The sequence below is a fragment of the Triturus cristatus genome, chromosome 9 (genome assembly GCF_964204655.1).
Source record: "Triturus cristatus chromosome 9, aTriCri1.1, whole genome shotgun sequence".
NCBI classification, from domain to species: Eukaryota; Metazoa; Chordata; class Amphibia; order Caudata; family Salamandridae; genus Triturus; species Triturus cristatus.
This window is the reverse complement of record NC_140592.1, coordinates 1,194,198,676-1,194,225,110: the sequence shown is the minus strand read 5'-3', so window position 1 is coordinate 1,194,225,110 and position 26,435 is coordinate 1,194,198,676. Positions and strand designations below refer to the sequence as shown.

General features: G+C 42.4%; 1 protein-coding gene across 9 annotated transcripts in view; it reads left to right on the top strand.

Moving 5' to 3' along the window:
- The window catches only part of GPHN (gephyrin), a 1,582,310-nt gene that overhangs the window by 1,475,451 nt on the left and 80,424 nt on the right, over positions 1 to 26,435 (top strand). For all 9 annotated transcript variants that reach the window (XM_085627214.1, XM_085627212.1, XM_085627211.1 and 6 more), the window contains 2 exons: positions 1,241 to 1,296; positions 24,577 to 24,696. In XM_085627214.1, the coding sequence (XP_085483340.1) occupies positions 1,241 to 1,296; positions 24,577 to 24,696 (176 nt within the window). The remainder of the gene's footprint in view (positions 1 to 1,240; positions 1,297 to 24,576; positions 24,697 to 26,435) is intronic.

The following is a 26,435-nucleotide window of genomic DNA, read 5'->3' as shown; positions in this document are numbered from 1 at the left end:
TCATAGCTCTGCTTCAAATTGTTTATTGGAGAAAGGGAAATTCTGTAATCTTCCAGACATTCAGTTTGAAAAGGCCATTCTTCAGTATATACAATAGCCGACTCGTGTTTCGTTACAAAGTGACTTAAGGCTAACACTAGGTGAAATCGATTCTTTACTAGAAATTAATCACTAGAGATAGCCCCAAGGTATGGTCCTGTACTCGCAGGTAGGTCTAACAGCAATACGATGGCTGTGATGTCCATTTTAGTATCTCTGATAAAAGGAATATGTAGTCAATGGTTCCGAGAGCCAAACATTTTTTGGAGAGATGCTGGTGTTAAGTCAAAGTATGCCACTCGCTGATGTAGCAGGGTTAGTCTGTCCATTTCGTAAAGAATCCAGATGCCAAAAGATATCTGTGTAGAGGTAAAGTAGAGCAAGTAGTCCGGAATCTGATCCTCGGTACGATCGACAAAGTATGTGTGTGTGTGTGTGTGTGTGTGTGTGTATATGTGTATATATATATATATGTGTATATATCAAAGGATTTTCTAAATCCAAGTAGTGACATTTTCGCCTATATATAGGCTTTTCACACATTGGCAGTACAAGTAGTGTTTCTTGAAATGTATAGAATTATCTACCATTAACCATATCAACCTACTTAGGAGCTGCATAACATCAAGGCACGAAGCCCACCCACGCTCTTTATAGATTCACAGAATGGACAGTCGTCCCCTAACACCTCCCCCCAAAACGCACATGCGCACACATTTTAGCCTCTGCTCTGGAAGTTATACATTTCTTGTATAGCTCAGGCCACAGAGTCCGAGTGAGTGAGCTTGTTCTTGGTTTACTTGATTTGATTTGCTGGTGTATGTCAAGATAAAATAAAAAAACAAGTAGAGCCTTGTGACGTCAGGTGCTTGTGTAAACAGCATTGTGACATCAGGGATTTAAGTAAACGAGCAACATATGGATCTTGCATTGATGTAGGAACTGATTCCAGCTTTTAAAAATAATCACACAAAAATCTGTATTATAAAAGAATTTAATTATAGAAGGGATTTCTTTATCCGTGGCACAGAGACCAAATTTCTATAGAAGCGAGAATCCAATGCAAACTTCATGAATTGGGAACGCTGTCGCATAAACTTTGTGCTTGGATGTCCTCTCACATCCTTGTCATTCTTCAGACTATCACCTACTCTCTGCTCCTTTTCCACATTTTGATTCCATTCCCTATTATGTTTTTCAGCGGCAGACGGTCCTGGGGATCGTTTCATCATTGGGGAATCCCAAGCCGGTGAGCAGGTGAGATATCCATTATTTTCCACCCATAAATCTAGATGTTATTTACACAAAGCATTTTACTTAACATAACATGTTAACATGTAAAGCGCATGTTCACTCAGAAAGGGTATCTTGGCGCTGAATAACAGATGTTTGTTATCCAACTCAATAGTACTCATTTTAAATTTTCAATTCAATTTGTTTATTCGTATATTAAGAAGAGGAGGATGGGACTCTTGAGTTGGATTTCCAGATGCAGATTTCTTTCTCCCTTACAGGGGCGTATTTTATTTGATATTTGATCAGGTATATCCCTTTGTAATCAACAGTCATTTGTCAGCCAGCAAACTCTTAATCCGCGCATACGTTATACAGAAGAATTTATAAAATATAATGACATGTTTCGCCCTGTGAACAATGTGGGTGTGCATACAAACCCTGCTCTGGTAGCATAGGGTAACTGTAGTAATGTATATAGTTAGCCTGCAGTGTAGAGTGTTTGCCGTCAAGGGTCCTAGCACAGCTTGGGTGTATTGCAGGGTCAGTCTAATGTGTGGCTTGTTATTCTTCAATGTAATGGATGTCATTGTGTTTCTGTTTGACCCATGTTCTAAATTCCATGGAGTCTACAGGGCAGTTGCACTGCCTGGCTGCTGGGTGTGGATGCTCCAATAAAACGTCTTCTGGATTTACTTGTGGTTTGCTTCACTACCACTGTGGCCGGTGAGAACAGTGTATAGTAAAGTCTCTTGAATATTACAAGTTCAGGCCCCCATAAACATGACTACAGGCTTAACCAGACTCCTGACCTTTCTCTTGGCTCAAGAGAATGGGACAGCTAGGTTTCCTTCTGAGATCATAGGCTTCCCACTTACAATGCAGGTTATTGGCATTGATAATGATTTCTGCAGATCAGTTTCTGTGAATATGACATAGTTTCATTTGGGATGTTGTAGTCCTGACTGCCTCTTGAATGCGTGCTCTGACAAATTATTTGTTAGTGAACTAGCCAAGTGTGTATCCATTCCGAACAATCATTCCTTCCCCTTTGTTCAAAACATTTGCAACAAATGCAGGACTCTACAGATAAAGTGGTGTTCGTATATCACTTCCCACCCTAAGTCATGTGCTCCTTGAGCTGCCCTTGACAAAGGCACAGTACTCTGTGTAACCAGTGTCTGCAAATCGATCCAAGAATTCTAAATGGATAGACATCTTTGAAAACAACTTTCACCAAACTCCTTTATTCTGTCTGTCTCATGTTAATGATGATGCTCTATTAGCAGGATTAACACTCCGATTGGACGGAAGGAGAGTCCTGAAATTAAGCCAAAGACCAAGCTTTTAATGTATTCCCTCTGTGGCTGCTAGGTGTGTGCGTCTTGGTGTGTAGGTTCACAGGCAAACATCTCCATTTGTCTTAACTCACATTTGAGTGCCAAGAAAATGTTTAGAGTTTGATTTGGAAGCCCCTCGCCTTTTCTTCTTTGGAGCAGGTCTTTGCCGAGGGTAAGACATGTGGTAATGTGTCCTCTGCTGTTTCCCCAACCCTTCCTTGGGCACTGCAGATGGTATGAGGACAATTTCTAAACTTTTAAAGCCTCTCATTGACCAGACCATTGATGGTGGAGCATTTTGACAATAAGCCAGCAGATAAATACCCAAAATGCTTGATTTGCCCTTTGCCTCCACCAGCTCAGCAATGCAACAAGAAACCCTTGCATAATTGTACATTATCATTGGTTGGTGTTGAGAATCCACCATTCTTAAAGGTGTTGATGTCTGATGGTGATTGTGAAAATATTGCCTTTTGTTACGCTTGATTCTTTGAATAAGTAAGCCTTGGTAGTTATTCGCTATTTGTCATGTTGGCCAATTGTAAAGTTTGTAGAACAGTTTGAGAGTAGAGTTGTAATAGAGTTTCTAGAGGAGTTATTTATGTGCGAGGACCTATCCTTGGAAATAGTGATGACCAAAGTGGCATTAATCTTCAAGGAAGTTAGTAGATTTGTATTGAATCTTGGTGTGCACCACGCCAAGTGGTTGATAGTCTCCATGAGGCAGTGGATTACTAGAAAGATATAGTAGGGTGTTATCTGACAGTATTCATTTGGTGCTGAGTAAAGATTCTGTCTAGAAGACAGCTGTACTGAAGTTGGTATGGGTGTACAGGACGACGCCGAACATTGGCGGGTGAACCTCCATATAAGTTAATGAGGGGATGAGAGTTTTGTTCAAAACCTAGAGTTGGGTGCTGTTCTGCTTGGGTTTTCGGATCAGATAGAACCCGCTCATCAGAGCCTCTCTAACCCAGCCAGAACGTTACCCTCTCCCTAGGGCCTATTCACAACAAGTAACCACCGATAAATACATATATACCACCTAAGGACAGGGAATTCCTACTACATACACACATATATAGCAGTTCAAAAAACCATAGCATGGCTAAGATACATAGACGACTTGCTGCTAATTTGGGAAGGAACAAATGAAGAATTTGTTCAGTATTTTGAAACTTTGAATAATTCCAACTTTGGTCTACATTTCACGTACACGATCAGTGATTCGAGGGTTGTCTTTCTTGACACGGAGATCTTTGTAAAAGACAATGTACTTCATACCACTCTTCATCGTAAAAGCACCGCAACAAATGCGGTTTTACATGCTCAGAGCTTCCATCAACTTTGCCTCCTACAAAATATCCCATACGGAGAATTTCTCCGGATTAAAAGAATCTGTTCCAATGATAACGATTGGCAAGAACAAAAGAAACGGTCTACAACCAGGTTCCTAAAGAGAAAATATAATCCAGTATGGATACAAACTGCCTCCAATCGTGCTACAAAGATCAATAGAACGGATTTATTGATGGATAAACCACAATCGTCAAAAGAGGAATCAGATAAAATACGTTTCATCACCACCCACTCAACTGCCAACAACTCAATTGCAAGGATTTTGAAAAAGAACTGGCACATTCTCCACATGGACCCCACAATATCTCCAATTGTGGGAGACCATCCCAATGTGACGTATCGAAGGGCAAAAAACCTAAAGGACAAATTGATACACAGTCATTTTCAGGAACTTAATAAACCACAACCATGGGGCAGACCGAAAGGCTTTTATAAGTGTGCAGGATGCAAAGTTTGTTGCATCGCCAAAACAATGAAGGAATTGCCAATAGCTAACAATAAAATATGGAAAATTGAACAATTAATCAACTGCAAAACTCAATTTGTTGTATATGCCCTTGAATGCCCGTGTTCTAAGAAATACATTGGAAGTACTAAAAAAGAACTCAAATTACGAATTTTGGAGCATGTCCGTGCCACAATTAACTCTGATCGCAGCAACGCGATAGCAAGACATGTGGAGAAAGAGCACAAAGGGGATTGGAAAACCCTAAAATTTTATGGCATTGAAAGTGTTGGCCCAAACAAAAGAGGAGGAGATCGGAAATTGGTAATGAGACAAAAGGAATCCAAACACATCATGAATTTTCGAACTTTGAGCCCATATGGCCATAATCAAGATGAAGAATTACACTGCCACCTTTAATGACATTTATCAGATAGTAAATGATGCCGACTCTCTTAATTTTACTTAAAAAAAAAACCCCTTTGTATTGGGACATGGTTGAACTTACTGTTGAAACTGGGACAGTCCACAGATTTGGATGTGGAATAATGTAGCCCACTAGAGGGCATTAATCTGTGTATCCGTATTTAATGCTAATCACTCATACTTATTGATTGATGAGTCAAATGCTTAAGTGAAACATGGGATTATCATTTATATAAAGTTCTTTGCCCACTAGAGGGCATAATTTTTGTATCTGTTTTGAATTTCAATCATTGACACTTATCGCTTTGTGAATTAATGCTGAAGTGAAATACGGGATCATCAAAAAATGACAGCATCGCTTGTTAATAATTATTGTTTGTACAAAGTTTTTTTGTAATTAGTTGAAAAACTACATGTCCCATAATGCCTGTATAGTTGACAGGAAGTGATGTAACCCGTTTGAGCTTTTCCGCGGGGTTTTTTCATTTTAAAAAGCAAAATCACAATCATTACTTTACCTGTGAGCAAGGTCTCCGTAGAGACCGAAACGCGTAAGGTTTTCTTTTGCTGGATGCTGTAATAAACGTTTTGGAAATTTGAACGAATACCTGGTGGTATTTTCCTTGAACCTTTTACACGGGAGTGCACGAGGAACAAACCTTCCCTACGGGAAAAACTGAATCACTTATTCCGCAGCGGGTCCTGCTGCGCCTCGCGTGCACCGCCAGAGAGAACCCGGAAGCCTTCGACCTTGGGCCAGACCGAATCATTTTACAAGCAGGCTCGGGTGAACGCCAACCTGAAAGAACAATAATCAAGCGTGACGAGGACACACAAGGGGAAACCTACCGGCACAGGCACCAGACGGCGGTTCCGGAGGGGAGCGAGTCTCTCAAAAGGATCCTGCAGCTGGTAAGCGACCTGGGCGTGTCCCATCCGGATTTTTTGTTAACGTTTCTGTGTACCTATACACAAGTTTTGGTTGGTCTCCATTTCAGCTAAAGACACTGTTGATAATTCATACAAGTAAGATACTTGGGGAACCTGATCCTTTAAATTAAACACAGTGTTTTTGAAACTCATTTCAGTTTCATGTCGACTGAAGGAGCCGTGTATAAACATATGAATGTTTAAATCTCCATTGAAAATTCAGCTTAAAATTGATTACACCAGCAAACCATGGATAAAAGAGAAGCATCACGAACCAATCTGATTCAAACTTGCTTTGAGGATGATCCAGCTACATCCAGTACCACAGCCGGCGCACGTAAATCAGATGCTAGAAACTTACTACGAACATGGGAAAAACTGTCCAAGAAAGAAATTAACAAGTGGTGGGAGGTTGCAGCCCTCAAAAAATATTTGGCAGTGAAACGAATTCCGCGTGGACTACGCATTAATCTCATGCCTAATCACCAAGACACAAGTAATGAACTACTAACAGAATGGGGTGAATTCATTTTAAAATCATCTTTGGGATTAATGGAGATTCTTGTGAAACACGTTGAAATAGCTCTGAATAAAATCACTCTTCAGCTAAAAGAAATAGAAAAAGAATTGGCCACAATTGATCTAAATCCTGAAATGAAAAAATTCAAGGAGGACCTGGAAAAATTCATTGAGAAACGCGAGGAAAGTGTCCGAATTCGCAAACAAATTAAGTTCCAGAGAGACAAGGAAGATTACGAGGATGGCCGTATCTTCACATATGCCAGAAAATATGACAGATTTAGAAACCATGAATTTGGAAGCATGTCGTCAGTATCCTCCTTGGCGTCAACGGAACCAAGCCTCAGTGGGGGAGAAGAAGAGCAAAGAGAAGCTAGAGCAAGAAATTCTTTTTTAGGCGATCTGAAACTAGCTCTCAACCAAAAGACTTGGGAACAAACAATGGGTCCCCCCAAATACATGAATCCAAGAGGAAGAGGGAGAGGAAGAGGACGGGGAAATATTCCCCCAAACAAACAAGGAGAGGCAAGCGAAAATACGGCACAAGCTTCTGGCGCAGACCGCGTAGGAACGATGACACGCAATATGAGAAAAAAATGGAATGCTTAAATCCAGATCAAGAAACAAATATGTTAAGCTTGGAAACAAACCAATATGATACCTCTATGGATCAAGAATTACAAGTGATTAATTTGTCCTCGAAACAACTCAGTGAAGTGGAATTACAGGTTCTCAAACGAGGCATGAATTTCTGTCCCACCAGTGGCATGAATTTAGCGGAAACCAGAATCGACCTTTATAAGTTCATAAGGAAGATTAAACTCGCAAAACTTTTTATTGATAAACCGGACATGGCTGCATATAGAAGAAATGTTGTTCTACCAACTCTCCAAACTCCCATAGAGGATGCAGAACATTTTGTTAACCTTATGGAATTAAGTCAAGCTCCACAAGAAGGAGGGGGACAGGTACAAACTTATTGTGTGCAGCTTGGGGCAGGAATCTCCAATATCAAACCAAAATCCAGATTTTACCCACAACTCCCCCCAGGGAACAAAATTGATTTTTTCCATGAATGCGTTGTAAAAGATCTTTATCAGTTAAAGATACCATTCACTAAGGACAACCTATCTAGACAAGAACGCCAGGCTCTTAACTCATTGCAAAAAGATGACACCATTGAAATCAAAATTGCAGATAAGGGTGGCAATGTGGTTGTTCTGGACAAAGAGGCATACATGCGAGAAGCTCACTCGCAACTTAACAACAAGGAATATTATGAAAAATTAAAAACTAACCCTCTACAACAATTAAAACAAGAATTGGATGCAAAGTTGGAGCTTTGGTACTCGCAAAAACTTCTAGATATTGATGAACTAAAATATCTTCAAACTAAGTTCCCCAAAATGGCCACAATCTATTTCTTGCCCAAAATTCATAAACACGCCACCAGACCGCCAGGGAGACCTATAATCTCTGCCAAAGGGTCATTGTTAGAACCTATTGCCAATTACATTGATGTATTTTTATTACCATATGTAAAGGGTCTGACATCTTACATAAAGGACACGGGTGACATGTTAAGAAGACTACAGGATACTCCATGGCAACCATCTTATAAATTGATTACAATGGATGTAATATCCTTATACTCCAACATCGAAAATAAGATTGGCATCGAAGCAGTTAAATCCTTTCTTAAAGACAGAAGCATACAGCTAACTGACCATAATAACATGCTGTCGGAGATGATATCAATGTGCCTGGAGCAAAACATCTTTTTATTTGGCAATGAGATTTATCGCCAAGCAAAAGGTACCGCTATGGGCTTTTCCTTTAGCCCTTCGTACGCCTGCTTAACAATGGGACATTGGGAAAAGACATGGGCATGGAGATTGGAAAATGATCAAGCAGTTCAAAAAACCATAGCATGGCTAAGATACATAGACGACTTGCTGCTAATTTGGGAAGGAACAAATGAAGAATTTGTTCAGTATTTTGAAACTTTGAATAATTCCAACTTTGGTCTACATTTCACGTACACGATCAGTGATTCGAGGGTTGTCTTTCTTGACACGGAGATCTTTGTAAAAGACAATGTACTTCATACCACTCTTCATCGTAAAAGCACCGCAACAAATGCGGTTTTACATGCTCAGAGCTTCCATCAACTTTGCCTCCTACAAAATATCCCATACGGAGAATTTCTCCGGATTAAAAGAATCTGTTCCAATGATAACGATTGGCAAGAACAAAAGAAACGGTCTACAACCAGGTTCCTAAAGAGAAAATATAATCCAGTATGGATACAAACTGCCTCCAATCGTGCTACAAAGATCAATAGAACGGATTTATTGATGGATAAACCACAATCGTCAAAAGAGGAATCAGATAAAATACGTTTCATCACCACCCACTCAACTGCCAACAACTCAATTGCAAGGATTTTGAAAAAGAACTGGCACATTCTCCACATGGACCCCACAATATCTCCAATTGTGGGAGACCATCCCAATGTGACGTATCGAAGGGCAAAAAACCTAAAGGACAAATTGATACACAGTCATTTTCAGGAACTTAATAAACCACAACCATGGGGCAGACCGAAAGGCTTTTATAAGTGTGCAGGATGCAAAGTTTGTTGCATCGCCAAAACAATGAAGGAATTGCCAATAGCTAACAATAAAATATGGAAAATTGAACAATTAATCAACTGCAAAACTCAATTTGTTGTATATGCCCTTGAATGCCCGTGTTCTAAGAAATACATTGGAAGTACTAAAAAAGAACTCAAATTACGAATTTTGGAGCATGTCCGTGCCACAATTAACTCTGATCGCAGCAACGCGATAGCAAGACATGTGGAGAAAGAGCACAAAGGGGATTGGAAAACCCTAAAATTTTATGGCATTGAAAGTGTTGGACCAAACAAAAGAGGAGGAGATCGGGAATTGGTAATGAGACAAAAGGAATCCAAACACATCATGAATTTTCGAACTTTGAGCCCATATGGCCATAATCAAGATGAAGAATTACACTGCCACCTTTAATGACATTTATCAGATAGTAAATGATGCCGACTCTCTTAATTTTACTTCAAAAAAAACCCCCTTTGTATTGGGACATGGTTGAACTTACTGTTGAAACTGGGACAGTCCACAGATTTGGATGTGGAATAATGTAGCCCACTAGAGGGCATTAATCTGTGTATCCGTATTTAATGCTAATCACTCATACTTATTGATTGATGAGTCAAATGCTTAAGTGAAACATGGGATTATCATTTATATAAAGTTCTTTGCCCACTAGAGGGCATAATTTTTGTATCTGTTTTGAATTTCAATCATTGACACTTATCGCTTTGTGAATTAATGCTGAAGTGAAATACGGGATCATCAAAAAATGACAGCATCGCTTGTTAATAATTATTGTTTGTACAAAGTTTTTTTGTAATTAGTTGAAAAACTACATGTCCCATAATGCCTGTATAGTTGACAGGAAGTGATGTAACCCGTTTGAGCTTTTCCGCGGGGTTTTTTCATTTTAAAAAGCAAAATCACAATCATTACTTTACCTGTGAGCAAGGTCTCCGTAGAGACCGAAACGCGTAAGGTTTTCTTTTGCTGGATGCTGTAATAAACGTTTTGGAAATTTGAACGAATACCTGGTGGTATTTTCCTTGAACCTTTTACACGGGAGTGCACGAGGAACAAACCTTCCCTACGGGAAAAACTGAATCACATATATATATATATATATATACATACACACACACACACACACACACACACACACACACACACACACACATATATATATATATATATATATATATATATATATATATATATATATATACACACACATGTATCTAGACCTCTTATAATACAAGTGGCGGCCTCGCGATCCCAGACGGACCCAGGACTTCCTACCCAGACGGCAGCCTCAGCCTCGCGGTCCCAGACGGACCCAGGACTTCCTACCCAGACGGCAGCCTCAGCCTCGCGGTCCCAGACGGACCCAGGACTTCCTACCCAGACGGCAGCCTCAGCCTCGCGGTCCCAGACGGACCCAGGACTTCCTACCCAGACGGCAGCCTCAGCCTCGCGGTCCCAGACGGACCCAGGACTTCCTACCCAGACGGCAGCCTCAGCCTCGCGGTCCCAGACGGACCCAGGACTTCCTACCCAGACGGCAGCCTCAGCCTCGCGGTCCCAGACGGACCCAGGACTTCCTACCCAGACGGCAGCCTTAGCCTCGCGGTCCCAGACGGACCCAGGACTTCCTACCCAGACGGCAGCCTTAGCCTCGCGGTCCCAGACGGACCCAGGACTTCCTACCCAGACGGCAGCCTTAGCCTCGCGGTCCCAGACGGACCCAGGACTTCCTACCCAGACGGCAGCCTCAGCCTCGCGGTCCCAGACGGACCCAGGACTTCCTACCCAGACGGCAGCCTTAGCCTCGCGGTCCCAGACGGACCCAGGACTTCCTACCCAGACGGCAGCCTCAGCCTCGCGGTCCCAGACGGACCCAGGACTTCCTACCCAGACGGCAGCCTCAACAAGTTCATCCTATGATTACCATAACATACAACAGGGGAATCAGTTTTACTATTTATCAGATCACACAAGAACTGCCAGTTTGAGCACAACCTGTTCTCTGGTTCGAGAGGCTCCTCTCTCCCTTGTTCAGTTACCACTTACCTGATCAGGGTTAACATCTGTTCATGTCAAGTCACAGCTGACTAGAAGAATAGGCTACCCTCTTATACAAGAACACGCAGCACATGTTGATTCACTACAAACTGGATACTTTATTATTTATTATATACGCAATCACATAACATTACTGTGTAACACATAACCTGCAAAGAAAAGTGAAAGATTAGGTTGTACACTCTAATAAGAAAGGGGTCGACATCACCTTAGTCGTGTGTAGCCTGCACTCAATGGTCATCTAGGTTCCCCTCTCGTCTGTGTCTCGGCTCGCCTGGAGGTCACACCTCCGTAGTCTCCCTTCTCCGAGTCACTGGGACCTCTTCCTCATCGGCTACTCTCTCCTCTCTGGCAATTCTGCTAGAAGAGTATCTGTCTCTCGGTTCTTCTCCGCCTTCAAGTTTGTCATCTGTCTTCCCTGGAATAAGTAGTAGCTTTACTGCTAACGGCTAGATGCCGCCTACGGACAGAAGTAAGTGTGCGTCGTAACTGCCTCAGACTTTCACTAATATAGAGGTGCATTTCCTCATGGAAAATTCCGGCCCGTAACCTGCCGCCCACCAAATTCTTGTACCTCCCCGTACCAAGGACACTTTCCCAGCCGGCCGGCCTGATGTAGTGTCTTCGGCATGAAGAAAAATACAATCCTTCGATAAGGGCCGGTCTGAACCGGTTCTCTCCAAGCGAATAACACCTCATAACTAAAACATCCCCTTTAACCTAGAAGCATCTCAAGCTGCCGGAGCAGAAAGAAAGATGGAGTCTCTCCCGTTTGAGGCCTACCAGGCCTGAATTCAGCACGGCTCCATGAAATACCCTCACTACAGGGCAGGTTATCCCTAATACTAACGAATCTATCCCCTAGGATATGTGTGCAAGCCCTAATCTATGGGGAAGAACACAGGATCATGTCGAAGTGCCTATTAAATAGACTTCATTCACTACTCTAACCCTTAGGCTTGAATGGTAATAGACTGAAGTCACCCTAATCACCCATCAACACAATAGGGCCGGGAAAATCGAGCAGTACATTTCACCCTTGACTTCAGTCTATTATACATTCATTAAACAGAACTAACATCTGTGGAAGAATAATATGAAACAAAGCTAACTGATCTATGTCTAGTACCAAATGTGCAAAATTGAAGTAGTGAAGGAATACACTGAATAAAGCAACAGATAGTAATCAAAACAGCGATGGTAATCAGAATACCTCCTAATATTTGACGTAACAGATACAAATCAGGTAACCAATTAAAGAGCCAGTCAAACCAGCCCTGGTCAATGTGTTTTCTAACTTCCTCCGTCAAGTCATGTAGCCTGTCAATGTGAGCGCGAATGGATTGTGTATGATCAGACAAGTTAAAACAACAAAGACCCTCGAAATCAGAACAATCGTGCCCATGTTTAAGCAAAAGATAATCAATGGCCGCTCGATTTTGCAAGATGGCTCTCCGTTCACCCTGGGCGTCTAACAGCATGTCAGACAGGACTGTAGAAGTATGATTAATGGATTTTACCATCCAGCAGGCCATTTTCTCAATAGATTTAGCATTATAAACCGCCAAAGCAGGAACACCAATAATTGAAATAGCCAGGCTAAGGTATTCAGACTTGGAATATAAATGCAAAGATGAGTCACAATCCTCCTGTAACATCACTGTATCTCGAATCACACGAGAATTGGCATTCGGATGTGACGAGAACATCAGTAAACTGAGTCTCGTAATGGCACAAGGGCCACCAGAAATATTTGCGGGGACATATGGCCAGGAAGTATTACCACATGAGAAAAGCCATCCGGCAGGTAGTAACATTGTGCGATAATGACTAGGGGTAACTACCAAACTCTTGCAAGTCATATTGTTGTGGACCGAAGCACATGTTTTCGGTGTCCTTTGAAAGCACAAAGTTCGCTCATGAAGGGTGAAGGAAGTAGCACCTTTCAATTTTAGACGCAGACATTCAGAAATTGCACCAGGATTACACGTAAGGAAAAAACACATATCTCCTTGTGTGATATTATAGGTAACTATTTGGGACTGGACGGGGGGTATCTGGTCTGGTAGTTCAGTACATAAGGGGCAATACGCATGGGTGGCAAAATCGCCCAGAAGAACATTGGGGCGAGCCTTTGAAATGTTAAAAATATTAGTCAAAGTTTCCAGCGAAGCAGGGACAGCAACCAGACAGGTCGCTAAGATGTCCTGTACAGATCTCATCGGCGTCAAACAAAAGTGAGGGGTATCGGTCACCCTTTTCGCCAGTAAGGTCCAAAAGTTCGATGACGAATCCCACGCAGCGAGGGAACGCGACACTCTGGTGCGTAGCTCATCCCGGGTCGACGGGATTCCTCCTCTCTCGTCGAACCAACCCGACAATAGTCCGACGACGACACATCCTGCAGCAACAGTCCAAAGAATGATCTGAAAGAGAATCAAATACAGGCATTAATCATTCTCGTAAGTAACATTTGTCAGCCGGGACTGCTTCCCAGCTATCTTTCCCTGGTCTCATAACTAAAATGGTGTTGTCATGACCGGTGGCGATGACCTCTGCTTGTTCAGGGGGATTCTTAGGCGACTGCACCCAAACCCTGGCCCCAGGGTTATCTGTGGAGCCAAAACCTTTCTGGCCTCGTACAGTTAGCAAAGTTGGGGCAGTGCCTTTTACCATCCCACCACTGAAGACAGGCATTATGAGTAATTGAGCCACTCGGTCAGTTCGATGGATCAGCAAGTCAGCCTCACTGCTATTCAGCAGGAGCACCTTAATCTCTCCCTGATAACCACTGTCAATGACCCCTCCAAGTACCTGAATGCCTTTTACAGCCAGCCCCGATCTAGGGGCGATTAATCCAAAATTCCCGGGTGGTATATGAACACCAACACCGGTCGCAATGATGACCCGATCTTTACCTTTAATAACGGTGTCATCCATGGCATGCAAGTCTAAACCTGCCGACCCTGGGGTCGCTCTACATGGAGCCAAAGCTCCGGGAGTAATTTCCCAGTACATCACAGTCTCTCTGATTTCATTTGGCTGAGCATTAACATTCGGAGGGAACAAACGCATAAGTGGAGATTCAGCATTTAGAAAAGGACGATTATTCAAAATTAATAACGCTTGGGGCAAAAAGTCTCGCCAATTCTTATATTTGTCATCTGTCAATTTACGCAGCTGCTCCTTCAGCAGACCATTCAATCTCTCCACAAGACCCGAGGCCTGCGGATAGTATGGGATATGAAATACCCAGTCAATTTTGTTTTCCACACAGAATTCCTGTACCAATCTTCCACGAAAATGGGATGCATTATCAGATTGAATTTGGAATGGCACACCATAATACATCATAATCAATTCCAATGTTTTAATGGTATTCAATTGGGTAGCTTGCTTACAGGGAAGGGCTACCAACAGGCCACTGTATGTATCGACAATAGTGCAAACATAATGACAATTCCTACTCATGGGAAGTGGACCGATGTAATCAATCTGCCAAATTTGAGCGGGCAGTTTCCCGCGATGTAAATGACCTTTAACAATTTGGGGCACTTTGCGCTGTCTGATATGCTGACAAATGGGACAATGTAAAATAACATTCTTAATCAAATCTAGGGGAATATAAATTCCTCGATCAGCAGCCCACCTGCTAGTGGCTTTCTCTCCAAAATGTCCTGCCTTCTGGTGGGCCCATTTCGCCAATCCCGCAATATCAGGATCTTGCCTGTCCACCACTGCCTCAGCAATTTTAGATTTCTCATCTGCAATGTCATGAAAAAATATGTCAAGAGAATCTATCGGGGTGTGAGCATCCACATGGAAGATTGTAACAGTACTCTGTGGGAGCATCTCCCAAATCTCCTGCCATAATTCTTTTCCCCACAATTGCTTTGAATGCAATTCCCAATTATGGGAATGCCAAGTCGGTAACCAAACTGCCAGTCCATTGGCAGTAGACCAAGAATCGGTGAAAATATGACATGTGCCAGGTAACTCTTGTTTCAGAACTTGATAAACAGCATAAAGTTCAGCAAATTGACTGCTCTTACCTTCACCAGTTGTGCTCAGCAGTTTTTGTGTGATCGGATTATAGGACACCGCTTTCCAGTGCCGTTTCGTCCCTATGAACCTTGCTGAACCATCCGTAAACCAGGCATGGTTTCTGTCCTCTGCGGACAAATCATCAAAAGGTCTACCCCACTTGACAGGAGACTCCTGTACTAAAGGTACGGAACATTCACTCTCAGTCTCAGTCGATTGCGCTCGCGCCACCTGCTCATGTAAAGATGCAACTCCTTTCTGTCCCACACGTGCCCTGTCTTGTATATACCATTTCCATTTAATCACACTCGCCTCTTGAGCATGTCCAATTCGGTGAGTTTTCGGCGAACTCATAACCCACTGCATGATAGGAATTTCAGGTCGCAAAACTATATTATGTCCCAAAGTCAGTTGCTCGGTATCCACCAGAGCCCAATAACATGCAAGTAACTGTTTCTCAAAAGGTGTATAACGCTCACCAGCATCAGGTAACTTTTTGGTCCAGAAACCCAACGGCACTCTACTCCTGCCTTGCTTCTGCCACAAACTCCAATTCGCATAAAGGCCCTGTACAGACACATTCAAATCCACCTCACCATCACGTACGGGCCATAAATCCAAAGCATGTTGAATTGCCTCTTTTGCTAGGTTGAACGCATCTTGTTGTGGTTTATCCCATTCAAATGCATTCTTTTTACGAGTGACACGGTACAAGGGGGCCAATATTTTACTCAAATGAGGAATATGCTGACGCCAAAAACCAAATAAACCAATGAAGCTTTGGGCTTCTTTCCTATTCCTCGGAACTGCAAAATCAAGAATTTTCTGTTTAACCTGAGGGATAACTTCACGGTGTCCTGCATGCCAATTAATACCCAAAAACTTTACAGCCTGGGACGGGCCTTGTAATTTATCCGGATTGATTTCCCAACCTTTCTCACGCAGGCACTCAATGACTCTGTCCAAGTGGGTCTGAACTTCCTCTTGTGTTTCGCCTTGGATCAAAACATCATCAATATAATGACACATCTGAATTTGTGGATGAACCGGTACCTCAGCCAAATGCTCTGCCACCAGCCGGTGACATATCGTAGGGCTATGTACATAGCCCTGAGGAAGACTTCTAAACGTCATCTGACGCCCATTCCACGTAAAACTGAACTGTTCCTAACACTCAGGGGCAATCGGAATCGAAAAGAAAGCATTAGCAATATCAATGGACACATACCATGTACCTGGATGTTTTTGGATTCTTTCAATTAGAGTAATGACATCCGGTACCGCAACGGTCAAGGAGGGTGTGTGTTTGTTCAATTCTCGATAATCAACAGTCATACGCCAAGAATTATCACTCTTACGTACAGGCCAAACAGGATTATTCCAAGCAGAAGTAACCGGGGCTATAACACCTGCATCCACCAACTCCTGAATAGTGGTACTAATCTCCTCATGACCACCTGGAATACGATACTGCTTCTGACAAACCACTTTTGTCGCCTGAGGAACTTTTATGGGGGGCATTCGTAAACGACCAACCCGTATAGGCCTGGACGATATATAATGCGTAGTTCCAAATTGGTAACATCCATCATCTAAATGCAAAGTCATTCCTCTCAAAATATCAATTCCAATTATGAATTCCAAGAGTGGCACCACTAGTACAGAGTATTCTTTTCTAGGGATTCTACCTATTCTCATTTCAAGTAAAGTTTGAACGGCAGGAGTTTCCTTTCCACCCAGTCCAGTAATTGTAAAAGACTGACCTGTAAACCTCTTTGATTTTCCATGAATAAGAGTGGCCTCCGCTCCTGTATCCACCAATGCTCGGGCCCTTTGGATATTACGATGTCTCCAATAAATTTCAATATCTACATAGGGTCTATTATCTCTGTGAGCCCAGCTGTGTACTGGAGCTTGACCTATTTCCTAGTCATGCTTACTGCATTCCGTGTACCAGGATAAATCAGGATAAAGACTCTCACGTTTCTTAGGTATCGGTACCTCCTGTTCATATCCATTCCCAGTACGAAATGGATTCGTGTCATCTGCATTGCACTGCTGGTTTCGATCGGCCAAACTATGACGATCCTCTCTCCTCCTCAACTCAGGGGATTGATCCCTATCATCTCTACGTCTGCTGTAAACATAATCATTTTTCCCCTCTCTCTTTCCTCTTCTCTCTCCCTATCCCTCTCACGACGGGGGGACATATCACGTACATAACGTCGATCATCACGACGAACAGAGCGCCCACGGCGGTCGTCATCACCGCTACCGTCAGAACCACCACGATCACACTCAGTCATCCGAACACGCCGGGCACCCTCCTTCCGATCCAAGCCACGTTTGCGAAACAACTCCCACAAACGAGCAGTAGTCTCACCGTCAATGTCCTCCCTCCGCACACCATCGGCCAGAAGACCAGAAAAGATATCACGTCTAGTAAGTTTATTGTCACCAGGAGTACGAGTGTCAGGCCGGGACTGACGTTCAGGTTTAAACCACTCACCCAACTCACCGAGTTGGCGTACCGATTCTAGTACCGTAGATAACACGTTACCAGTCTGATTAATCAATAAAGTCATCATGACCTGCTTATAAGCAACAGGGGAAGAACGAATAATACGATTCCGCACAGAAGATGTCAATGAACCATCAAGCAACCTGTCAGCAGTACCCAGAAAAATTGCTGTTTTCATCACCTCCTCTTTGAGACGTTGTGCAGCGTCGCGCAAAGTATACCACGGTTTGTCATTCACAGGCCAATCAGACTCAGTAGGATACTTTATATTACAACCCTCAGTCGCTAATTGAAGTAAAGAAATTTGACCACCACCATTATAGTTACGAAAATGATCCTGTACAGTAGAATCCGAACTCAAGGAACAAAACTTCAAACAATCGCCATTATCTAACATAATACCAGCAGCGCCCAGTTCATACAGGCGCACCATCCATGAGAGCAAGGTCTCACCAGCTCGCTGCCGAAATCGCTGCAAAATATCACTAATTTCCTGTTGAGTAAAGTCCTCTAAAGAGTCTAAAGAAACACCCTGCGGAGCAGCGGGAGACTGCTGCAACTTCCGACGAAAAACTGGATGCACCGAGACCGCGGGATGAGCATCACAAGGAGCTCGACCAGCACACGTAGAGGAACAATCAGCGGAAGAAGCATCAACCCCGCTCGAAGGACGAGCGCAATCACGGGGTGCACCATCAGAGGTGCGAAAAGCAGGCTTACAATCATGGCGGGAGCGAGAGGACTCGCGCTTGACAGATTCCTCACCCGAGGAACAAGAATCACTCGAATACCAGATATTACCATCCCATTCATCAGGATTCCAATCCAGTCCGGCTTTCGCCACGACCAGACGCACCTTTCGCGTCGAAACCCGACCGCGCCGATTCTTGTATTTATAACGAGCAATTCGCACAGCCGCCCTCTCGGCAATAGTCTGGTAAGTCTCAAGTTTGTCAGCAAGTAACTTATTTTGACACCGCAACAAAGTATGAGAATTCTGAATCTCAACAAAGTGCGCTTCCACATCCTTAAGAGATATCTGTAGCTTCAACAATCTCTCATGCAGAATCCTGTACGCAGACAGAACAATCCAACCTCTGCGCCCCAAAATGGGAATCTCCTCACCCTTCGAGATGGGTGCCTTCTGTAAACAAGTAATCACATTAGCCGGCTCCGCCAGCTCCAAAGAAGAATTCCAATTCTCACTCAAACCAGTAGAATCAGCCCACTCACGGGCTAAGGCTTCATAAGGCGTTGAATCCCATCCGGGAATATCAACGGGCAACTTAAAAGTAGATTTTGACTTTCTAGAAAACATCGTGAAAAAGAAAGAAGAAAAGAAAGAAGAAGAAAAAACTATACACACAAGTATACCACAAATAATATACAAACAAAACCGCACACACGCCGAAAGCAAACACGAGACAACACGACGCACAGGTTTCGAAAACGGTTCGTGACGCCAAATGTTCTGCTTGGGTTTTCGGATCAGATAGAACCCGCTCATCAGAGCCTCTCTAACCCAGCCAGAACGTTACCCTCTCCCTAGGGCCTATTCACAACAAGTAACCACCGATAAATACATATATACCACCTAAGGACAGGGAATTCCTACTACATACACATATATATATATATATATATATATATATACACACACATATATATATATATATATATATATATATATATATATATATATATATATATATATATATATATATATATATATATACACACACATATATATCTATATATATATATATATATATATATATATATATATATATATCAAAATAGAATGTTGCGGATTTCCTATGGAAAAGGGGTCCTAACTATAACTACCTACTGGCGACCGCCAGTAGGTAATATATATATATACATATACATGTATCTAGACCTCTTATAATACAAGTGGCGGCCTCGCGATCCCAGACGGACCCAGGACTTCCTACCCAGACGGCAGCCTCAGCCTCGCGGTCCCAGACGGACCCAGGACTTCCTACCCAGACGGCAGCCTCAGCCTCGCGGTCCCAGACGGACCCAGGACTTCCTACCCAGACGGCAGCCTCAGCCTCGCGGTCCCAGACGGACCCAGGACTTCCTACCCAGACGGCAGCCTCAGCCTCGCGGTCCCAGACGGACCCAGGACTTCCTACCCAGACGGCAGCCTCAACAAGTTCATCCTATGATTACCATAACAGACAACAGGGGAATCAGTTTTACTATTTATCAGATCACACAAGAACTGCCAGTTTGAGCACAACCTGTTCTCTGGTTCGAGAGGCTCCTCTCTCCCTTGTTCAGTTACCACTTACCTGATCAGGGTTAACATCTGTTCATGTCAAGTCACAGCTGACTAGAAGAATAGGCTACCCTCTTATACAAGAACACGCAGCACATGTTGATTCACTACAAACTGGATACTTTATTATTTATTATATACGCAATCACATAACATTACTGTGTAACACATAACCTGCAAAGAAAAGTGAAAGATTAGGTTGTACACTCTAATAAGAAAGGGGTCGACATCACCTTAGTCGTGTGTAGCCTGCACTCAATGGTCATCTAGGTTCCCCTCTCGTCTGTGTCTCGGCTCGCCTGGAGGTCACACCTCCGTAGTCTCCCTTCTCCGAGTCACTGGGACCTCTTCCTCATCGGCTACTCTCTCCTCTCTGGCAATTCTGCTAGAAGAGTATCTGTCTCTCGGTTCTTCTCCGCCTTCAAGTTTGTCATCTGTCTTCCCTGGAATAAGTAGTAGCTTTACTGCTAACGGCTAGATGCCGCCTACGGACAGAAGTAAGTGTGCGTCGTAACTGCCTCAGACTTTCACTAATATAGAGGTGCATTTCCTCATGGAAAATTCCGGCCCGTAACCTGCCGCCCACCAAATTCTTGTACCTCCCCGTACCAAGGACACTTTCCCAGCCGGCCGGCCTGATGTAGTGTCTTCGGCATGAAGAAAAATACAATCCTTCGATAAGGGCCGGTCTGAACCGGTTCTCTCCAAGCGAATAACACCTCATAACTAAAACATCCCCTTTAACCTAGAAGCATCTCAAGCTGCCGGAGCAGAAAGAAAGATGGAGTCTCTCCCGTTTGAGGCCTACCAGGCCTGAATTCAGCACGGCTCCATGAAATGCCCTCACTACAGGGCAGGTTATCCCTAATACTAACGAATCTATCCCCTAGGATATGTGTGCAAGCCCTAATCTATGGGGAAGAACACAGGATCATGTCGAAGTGCCTATTAAATAGACTTCATTCACTACTCTAACCCTTAGGCTTGAATGGTAATAGACTGAAGTCACCCTAATCACCCATCAACACAATAGGGCCGGGAAAATCGAGCAGTACAGGTGCTAAAACAGGATAACGTGGGAAGAGATCTACAAGGCAATATTAATCGAATGGGTGGAAAGAGTATGGAAGCATGTGTTTGAACAGTGAGAGTGGATAAGAGTGAAGATATCTGGTTGGATAAAGAAGGGCTTGTCGTGAGTTTTATTGTGAAGTTGTCTGATGCAAGTATTTGGAGCAAGTCCAAGGTAGTTCCTGTGCCCAGAGTGGTGTTAGACAAATGTGATGATGGGACAGATATAGTAGTCATGGGCAAACTGTTTTCCATGGGGAAAAAGTGCAGACGGAACCGAGTCAGTGGAAGGATTAAGAGAATGCATGGGTTCTATGCATAATTATGAAGTGAATTACTTACATTATGCACAGCCATCACTGGCATCTGATATTTTGTGATTTATGTAAAGTCTATTTTATGTGTATTTTATTACTTGACAACTGACAGATCAAAGTGCATACCTGTCATTGATGTTGCTCTCACTATGTTCAATCTTACATCAATAAGAAAATATGTTGCAACAGAGGTGGTGCTTAATGTAGTGCGAGTCCATCTAAGATGATGTAGTAGGGCTTCTTACAAAGTTTGCGTTCTGAAGTGAGGGAGACGAGACGTTCTGTGGAAGAGCATTTTCAGTCTTTGTCCATTTTCTGCTCTTCTACTCAATAAAAAGCACACTTAAGAATAGATTCCATCGAGTGGAGTCCTTGGTGAGGCTTAAGGTGGAAATGTAAGCCTTTTGGTTCGCTTTGATGGTCAAGCCCGAACCTTACAAATGATAGTTGAAATGTTAAAACAACTAAAACAAAGGTGCATTAATTGAGTCAATGCATAGCTCTTTGGAGCCAGCTGTAGATTTTGTGCATGTAGAGGACCCGATAGAGATTCATACCCTCTCACCTCATATTGGACTGTTTCATTGGGAGAGTTAAAAAGCAGTTGTTATAAAAAAAAAAAAAAGGTCCTTTAAAATGAAAGTGATAAATCTAATTTCTCTTTGAAAACGTATTTCTTATGCTTGGGATTTGCTGTGCCAGTTTCTCTGATTTGCATAATGTTGTTCCTCGTTCCAGCATAAATCACACAACTCAGCAAATTTGTTTGTGCAAGAACCAGCCGTGTCCTTGAAATATATACCCTGCATGCATAGGTAGTGGTCTAATCCTAGTGAATGAAAGGCCCTGGGACGTAATCAAATCTTAATGTGTTTTGGAAACAAGAATTTCCTTTTTATGCAATTAATTGGAGGATGGTTATCCAGATTTGGAGAACTGTACATTGTAAGATGTACAAATGGGCAAACAAACCCTGGTCCTTTAAGGCTTGCAACAATCTTCGATGACCTATGGGAAACATTTTGCGTACACAGGCCCTTTCTGTCTCGATCTCCATAGTTTGAAGTGTAGAGATTAAAATATATCACTGGTACTATTGAGATCCTGACCATTACAATAAATGTTACCCCATATCCAGCAAATAGACCTTGGGAATACTCCAAATAGTGTTTACTTCTGATGTCATTGACTAGTTCTAAGACATCACAACCCATCTGCGGTAGTTTTAAGCTGCAGCCGGACCCCAGGGCTGCATGTCATATATTTAATGCTGTTGCGTTGTGTTGTTAATTGTGATTTTGAGAGCTCCGCCTTTCATGTAAAATGTCTGTGTTGGTGTGTGCCGCCTGGGGACGTCATCCTGTGCCCCAGCAGAGACTGCTCCTGGGGCGGCTCTGTGTGAAAATATAGACTGGAAACCCCAACTACAAAAATACCAACTATACATGAGTACAGCAACTTTTGTCCTGTTTTTACTTCCTAAGCCAATCCAAACTGGTCTACTCCTATTATAGAATTGGGTACTTTACTATTCTGATTATAGATCCAGCAGGTTTCGGGAATGTCTGTCTAGATTTTTGTAGAGTGATGTATGTATTTGTATACTTTTGAGTCTGTTTTTGCAATCTGGCACATAACAGATGCTTCTCAGATGGCAGATGTGTCTGCCTTCACGGTTTTAATTGGGAACCTGAGTGTCTGTTTACTTCAGTGTAGTCCTGTGGACTAGACCTCATAAGAACAGCATCCGAACCCCTTGCTCTTCCATGAGCAAGCTGAATCCGTAGGTCGATGTGGGTGGATTTACCTCTGGGGCTGGAAACACTCCTCAAAAAAAAGCATTGATAAAGCTAATAGGTCTGACAAGGGCAAGCTGGTGCTATGATTATACATTTGTAATTTTTTTTAATGACAATCATATGCCACTAAAAAGGAAAAAGATGTTTGCAATTAAAAGTTTACATTTAAAAACATTTACTGATATGGCTGTTTTACTGGTGGTTTTTCAAGCAACAGGCCTTGCAGTTCGGTTACGCATTGTTTTATTTGTGAAGGAAACGAGAATAAATTGGCACTTTACCAAGTACTCAAATTGCAGAAGGCTACTGTTACACTATCACTTCATTTATACCAGACACTTTTAAAAAAGAGTGCAGGCAAAATAAATATCCGATATTTAAAGTTGATTTAAAAAGGAAACCATACTTTGAACCAGCTTTGCAGCTGAAAAGAAAGATTCTATTTTTGGGCAGATATGAACGCTTTATGCAGTAATGGGTGCCAGCGGGTTGATTGGGCTGCCCCATGCTGCGTGCTGTGGATGGACGGAGGCAAAATTAGAATGGCAATTTACCAGACCAATAGATGAATCCCGCTGGCCAATGGCTCACTATGTATGAACAATAGTCTGGTGAGATAGCTAAAGCTTATTCAAAGGCCAGATCTAAACAGAATACCTACCAGTGATTTCAAGAATGAGAAAATATACTTCATAATGCTCCAGAATACGCTGTCCATATTCCCCAGGTTGCAGGAACTAAATGTAAGCATGACTTGTCTATGTCCAACTTAGCCGTATGTGTTTGCCCGTGTTGTTTCTCTGTTGCGTACCCAAGTCATTATTGTATTATGGATGACGGGACAAACAACCCCTGCCTGACGTTTTAGCTAGATAGCATCATGGTCAATTTCCTCCCAAAAATGGCAGCCATTTTAACTAACCTGGATTGCTTGTGGGGCTGAGGATTATTTTACGGTGGGATTCCCATTGTAATATGTGTTTAATGCAAGGACAAAGTATTTTTGAGTGGGTCAATTGCATGTAAACATTTACTAGAGTTTGGGGATTTTTTGATTGATGACAGATGAGCTTCTAGAATGTGTTTATATGCAAGGATGGAAAAATCAGAACACAGGTTAACAATATGAATAAGATGAATTTCTTTTTTTAATCTTTTTTTATTTTGACACATTTTCTGAATGCATTGTTTCAATTTATTGATTGATCCAGCATTTTGTATATTTTATATGTTCAATAAAAGAAAGGAAGGATGAAGCCAAAAGTCAATTATCCATTTCTTGCTAAGTACTGATTATAGTTTGTGGCCATTGGATGCATTGTTATGTTAAACACTTTGTTTTAGTGTTCATATATCTGATGGGTATCTTGGCACCTGGGTGAATCTGTGTTTACGGGAAAGCCAGTGTACATATAGCGTCACTCCTATTGTATGAATGAATAAGATGTTTCTCTGACCAGGGTAAGGGAGACATAAGCGTTCTTTGAGTCATTGCACCTTTCTTTATTTACAGCCCACACAGACAGTGATGCCTGGTCAGGTAATGAGAGTAACAACAGGCGCACCAATCCCTTGTGGTGCGGATGCTGTGGTGCAAGTAGAAGATACGGAACTCATCAGGGAATCCGATGACGTGAGTACTTATTGGTAACAAATACAGTACATTCTCCGATGGGCAGTCATTTAGCATCCAATATTACATGTTTTATAGACATAAAGCCCAGTTTTTATATATCGGACTCTCCGTTCCACTCTGCATGAGTCCTTATTTTGCAGTTTGTACCTTGTTGCACAAGATGATCTTACACTGAACTTCTTGTCTTCTCAATGTATGTCACAAGCTCAGTGTCTACCCTCTGATACTAATGTATTTTAGAGACATATACGCCTCGCAGTGAGTGATATTTTATCCCCACTTAAGCTGTGTGCTCTCTTGTGGATCTTGTGCTGGTGCTTCAAGCTTGTCCTCTTTTATACCCTGTGCAATTCATTTTCTACCGGAGTTGATCATTCGATTGTATCCGTAGAGGGTGACTCTTGCTTCATCCAATTTCCCAATCTACATCTTGATCATGGTGTACGCTACTTATTAGCAGAACTTGTTTTTAATCCTCGCGTGTACAGCATCCCTCGATGTGGACTGTCTAATGCGAAATTTACAATCAGTTTAAAGAAATTAATACACAAACACAATACACCTTACTACTTCACCCACCTCAATCCCAACACATTTCTTGTCTAAAATGGATCTTTCGATTCATATGTAACAACGTTGCTCTTAACATATATGCGGTAGTTGAATTGAACACCGGTGGGGGTGTTCAGCATAGGTCCTGAAAGCCCAGTCCATGCCAGTTTCTTAGGAAATCTGCAAAAAATATATACACCCAATAACATTTAAAAAACTCTTTTACATAGGCTGTAGTTCTCCCGAAAATGTGGTGCAACCTTTGCTGTACACCCCTGGCATAAGCTCCTTCCTCAGCGACAAGGATGCACTCTGGGCCTACCTTAGCCAGATGAATATTGATCATTTTATTTTGGAAGTATTTCACAGATTGAGGCACATGCTCTGTGTTCCCCCTTTGGAGCTATTTTTGAACTGGCATGATAATGTTTAGATACTCTTCAAAAGCTGACCATCCCGGAGAAGCTGTCAAAGGAGACTGCAGTTTGTCTTACTCCTGAAATCTCCTAGTTTCCACATTTATTTGAAGTACTTAATAAAATATGAACCAAGGATCGTACAACATGCCAAAAGTGCTTTATAGTAAAAATGCTACTTCTAGTGTTTTTAAATGCTAAGTGCTGTTTCCCAGCAATGCATTTATCTGGAGTGTCTGCTCTGCACGTAAACTGAGGCACACAAACTAGATCTGACTACTTGAGGCCTAAGGAACATGTTTAATTAACCCAATCATTTGTAAGTTATTCTTGGGTATGGGTTGGATCCCCCATCTCCATTAGAGGCTTAGGCTGCTTTGCTGTAGTGAATGCATGAGCCTGTAAGTATTGTGCAAATGGACTAGTCTGACCCCTCCGTGAACTGAAAATGCCACCGCTTGCTTGAGGCATAATGAACTGATTCCTATAAAGTCTACCTAGGCCAAACTTCCAGGCCAGTACTGACTGTACAGTCATTGATCCATGCCTGTTACTCAAGATATGTGCGGCACAGCTACCCTGGGGACAGTTGTGCATCAGAACAGGATTTGTAAACCTGACGTCTGTTTTCAGATGATCTTTGGGTTCTCTAGTTTTGCCTCTTTAGAGCGCGCTATCGTTTTTCTTTCCTATCTTTTACTTATGCAGTTCTTTTTGTCAATCTTGCTGATATTTTGATGTTACTCTTGACACCTTTAAATGTTAGAA